The following is a 4,829-nucleotide window of genomic DNA, read 5'->3' on the forward strand; positions in this document are numbered from 1 at the left end:
AAGACGCACCATCCATGGAAGTCTGGTGAAGTTAGGACAAGCAATAACTAAGATATAATCATCAGAGGGCACCTGTTTCAAAAACTTTAACTAGCTCTCAAAACCTTAACCTCCTCCAGCATCCGAAACCTATGGCTCAGATTCAGCATTCAAGCCTGTCTGGTGCATCAGTATCATAAGATGCACCATCCATAGAAGTCTGGTGAAGTTAGGACCAGTAGTAACTAAGATATCATCATCAGAGGGCACTTGCAACAAAAACTTTAACCAGCTCTAAAAACCTTAACCTCCTTCAGCATCTGTAACCTATAGCTCAGATTCAGCACCCAAGCCTGTCTGGTGCATCAGTATCATAAGACACACCATCCATGCAAGTTTGGTGAAGTATGGACCTGCAGTAACTTAGATATTGCTATCAAAGGGCACCTGCAACAAAAACTTTAACCTGGTCCAACAACCTTAACCTCCTCCAGCATCTGAAATTTAGGACTCAGATTCAGCATCCTAGTCTTTCAAGTCCATAAGTAGGTCCAGATGCATCATCCATGTAAGTTTGGCGAAGATAGGACAAGTAATAGCTTAGATACAGGACATGCAACAAAATCTTTAACCAGGTCTGGACGCCGACGCCGACACCGACGCCGACGCCGAGGGTATAGCATAAGCTCCCCCTGACTTCGTCTTGGTGAGCTAAAAACTGCTAAACTATGGAACCATGCATTTAAAGAGCACTCACAGAAATTCCCAGACTGTGACAGTTCACTGGACTGGAACCAGCATGGGGAGGAAAAGAGAGGCCTGGCATGGATCCTCTCCATTCGATGTAAGAAGTGCCATTACACCAGTCACCGTGAAAAGCTGTACGAGGAAGTCAGTCGATCAGGAAGGGGACGGAGAGCCGCACAGTTTAATGTTGCCATGGCTGTCGGCCACTTGGGTACCAGCCTTACAACAGAGGGCATGCGTGGTATGCTTCTTTGCGCAAACATCGAACCAGCATCAGCCACCAACATTCATCAGACCTGCAACAAAGTAGGCAAAATCATCACTGATGTGAGCAGAAACAGCATGAAGAAAATAAGGCAGGACATTCAAGAGCTTAACGAGAAATGTGGACTTGCCAATACACCTATAAGAGCGGTAGGAGATGCCCGGTATAACAATGCCACCTTCAGTGCGATAGGGAAAACACCATTCCAAGCTGCCACACAAGTTACATACACATTAAGTGAAAATGTTACCAAGAAGAACAATGTTGTGGCAGTGTTTTGTGGCAATAAACTGTGCAAGAAAGGCACCCATCTTAGAGCCAAGGGAAAGGAATTTACCTGCCCCGGACATGAAGGCTGCACTGCAACCATTCCTCCAGAGACCACCATTAAAGACAAAAAGAGATGGGCTGCAAATGCATCAGTGAGCTGCAAAGTGATGACTGTCTACTCATCATTTCCCATTTCACCAGTGATGGAGATAGTGCTGCTGCTTCTGGTGCATCTGAAAAGCAAGGGCATATGATTGAAAACCTCAAAGACCTGCGCCACTTCTTTGAATCTCAGAGAAAACAGACTGCTAAGGCTCCAAGGAAGAACAAAGGCTATGAGAGAATCCATGCAGAGGAGATTTGCCCTGGACCTGAAGCTTAGATGCAGGACCGAGTACGAAAACTGCTACAAACACTACTCCAGTGACTTACCTTTGATGAAACGGGCCATGTAAACTGCTGTCCGTTCCATCATCAGCTGCTACCAAGGACAGTGCGGAAAGTCCTGCCAACTTCATTCCTTCTCCTGTCGCGGACTGAAAAACAACAAGTGGAACTCTTCAGTGTTGCCTTGTGACTTTGAATTAAGCATGACAGAAGACATGTGCTTGTTAAAAGACTGTGTAAATCTGACTTTGGGACTTAATAATCTTGATAGAATTAAATATCACACTTGTACACAAACATCTGAATCTGTTAATAGGGCATATTTAAAATCAAATCCAAAATGTATTACAAGTAGTAGAAATTTTGAAAGTAGAATACATAAAGTTGTGCACTCACTCAATCAGGGTCATGGAAATTCAACATTGGAACTTTGTGAATCTGTAGGGGCAGCTGTTGTAAAAGGAAGTAGAGTGGTCCATCATCTAAAAAAACAGCAAAATAGGCAAAATTACTTTAAAATGAAACAAAAACTATTAAAATATAAATTCCAAAGAAAACTTTATAGATCTAACAGATATCAGCTCTATGATAAAAAGTCTAAAGACACTTATAGTAAGTCACTAACAGATCCAAAGTTAAACAGGAAGTAGCTTAGTGGTGGGGGGGGGGGGGCCACCAGCCCACTATGTCCTATAAAAAGGCTGAGTAAAGAAAAGTTTGAGGATGTCGTACAGCAGCAGAAGGATGGAATATTCACAATAAGCGATGCTGAGCGTAGAGGCAGTCAAATGATTTTGCGACCCGGGCCAAGTGAAGGGCAGCTGGTAGACTCCTACATGGATGCAGAGTCACCGAACCCCAATTCCAGACTTTTCAAAGTGCTCCATCAAGAAAAAACTGCTAAACTATGGAACCATGCATTTAAAGAGCACTCACAGAAATTCCTGTACTTTGACGGTTCACTGGACTGGAACCAGCATGGGGAGGAAAAGAGAGGCCTGGCATGGATCCTTTACATTCGATGTAAGAAGTGCCATTACACCAGTCACCCTGAAAAGCTGTACGAGGAAGTCAGTCGATCAGGAAGGGGACGGAGAGCCGCACAGTTTAATGTTGCCATGGCTGTCGGCCACTTGGGTACCAGCCTTACAACAGAGGGCATGCGTGGTATGCTCCTTTGCGCAAACATCGAACCAGCATCAGCCACCAACATTCATCAGACCTGCAACAAAGTAGGCAAAATCATCACTGATGTGAGCAAAAACAGCATGAAGAAAATAAGGCAGGACATTCAAGAGCTTAACGAGAAATGTGGACTTGCCAATACACCTATAAGAGCGGAAGGAGATGCCCGGTATAACAATGCCACCTTCAGTGCGATAGGGAAAACACCATTCCAAGCTGCCACACAAGTTACATACACATTAAGTGAAAATGTTACCAAGAAGAACAATGTTGTGGCAGTGTTTTGTGGCAATAAACTGTGCAAGAAAGGCACCCATCTTAGAGCCAAGGGAAAGGAATTTACCTGCCCCGGACATGATGGCTGCACTGCAACCATTCCTCCAGAGACCACCATTAAAGACAAAAAGAGATGGGCTGCGGAATGCATCAGTGAGCTGCAAAGTGATGACTGTCCACTCATCATTTCCCATTTCACCAGTGATGGAGATAGTGCTGCTGCTTCCGGTGCATCTGAAAAGCAAGGGCATATGATTGAAAACCTCAAAGACCTGCGCCACTTCTTTGAATCTCAGAGAAAACAGACTGCTAAGGCTCCATTCAGCAGTCACATGTTTCCTGGAAGAACAAAAGCTATGAGAGAATCCATGCAGAGGAGATTTGCCCTGGACCTGAAGCTTAGATGCAGGACCGAGTACGAAAACTGCTACAAACACTACTCCAGTGACTTACCTTTGATGAAACGGGCCATGTAAACTGCTGTCCGTTCCATCATCAGCTGCTACCAAGGACAGTGCGGAAAGTCCTGCCAACTTCTTTCCTTCTCCTGTCGCGGACTGAAAAACAACAAGTGGAACTCTTCAGTGTTGCCTCGTGACTTTGAATTAAGCATGACAGAAGACATGTGCTTGTTAAAAGACTGTGTAAATCTGACTTTGGGACTTAATAATCTTGATAGAATTAAATATCACACTTGTACACAAACATCTGAATCTGTTAATAGGGCATATTTAAAATCAAATCCAAAATGTATTACAAGTAGTAGAAATTTTGAAAGTAGAATACATAAAGTTGTGCACTCACTCAATCAGGGTCATGGAAATTCAACATTGGAACTTTGTGAATCTGTAGGGGCACCTGTTGTAAAAGGAAGTAGAGTGGTCCATCATCTAAAACAACAGCAAAATAGGCAAAATTACTTTAAAATGAAACAAAAACTATTAACTATGGAAGAACAAAAGCTATGAGAGAATCCATGCAGAGGAGATTTACCCTGGACCTGAAGCTTAGATGCAGGACCGAGTACGAAAACTGCTACAAACACTACTTCAGTGACTTGCCGTATTTTCCCGATGACCTGTCGATGCGGATGACTCGTCAAATTCCTCATTTTTAGCCAAAATTTTAACAAAATCCTACGATACGTCGATTTAGACCATATGGCGATCTTATCACTTCAAAATGGCGTATTAAAACTGCAGTTACATTATCAGTGCATGATGCCATGATGTCCCCGATACTGCTACCAATTATTATCAATGATTAACAGTTAAACAATTACGCTTTATACTTATGCATCATATTTTTAAATACCAGCAACATCTACAAAGTCGCTTGCATTTTAAACAATTCCCAATATCGCATGTTATGCTAAACTAAACTTACTTTGTCAGAAATATTTTATTCCCAAGCATTAAAATAATTATCCACTCTGACTATCGCCAGTGTATTCGCCGTTACATAACTAGCCACCTGTTGACTCAGCGCGTGGTCAATGTTTGTTTAACAATTTCCGGTGTCATGGGCATGCCCCCGTCTCGTGTCGGACTTCAAAGGGGGATCTCAAGTGCAGAAAGCTTAGCAATTACTATATGATTTGATGAAACTTGTTTACTTTGTATCCAGTAATGCGGTTACACGCTATTGTTTTACATAGTCACTGTTAGAAATAGATCGATCATTTGTACGACTTGATAATGACGATATACGACATACATAC

The 4,829-nt window shown here is 42.7% G+C and overlaps 1 protein-coding gene across 1 annotated transcript; it reads right to left on the minus strand.

The window, feature by feature from the left end:
• Window positions 1-2,939: 2,939 nt before the first annotated feature.
• On the minus strand, window positions 2,940-4,220 carry LOC128174164 (uncharacterized). The gene is made up of 4 exons (XM_052839784.1): window positions 4,110-4,220; window positions 3,563-3,666; window positions 3,177-3,343; window positions 2,940-3,049 (listed from the first exon to the last, which is right to left on the minus strand). Exons 1-4 carry the CDS (start codon window positions 4,218-4,220, stop codon window positions 2,940-2,942), a joined length of 492 nt encoding a protein of 163 aa, XP_052695744.1.
• Between the last annotated feature and the right edge of the window lie 609 nt (window positions 4,221-4,829).

The sequence above is a fragment of the Crassostrea angulata genome, chromosome 2 (genome assembly GCF_025612915.1).
Source record: "Crassostrea angulata isolate pt1a10 chromosome 2, ASM2561291v2, whole genome shotgun sequence".
Taxonomy (NCBI): Eukaryota; Metazoa; Mollusca; class Bivalvia; order Ostreida; family Ostreidae; genus Magallana; species Magallana angulata.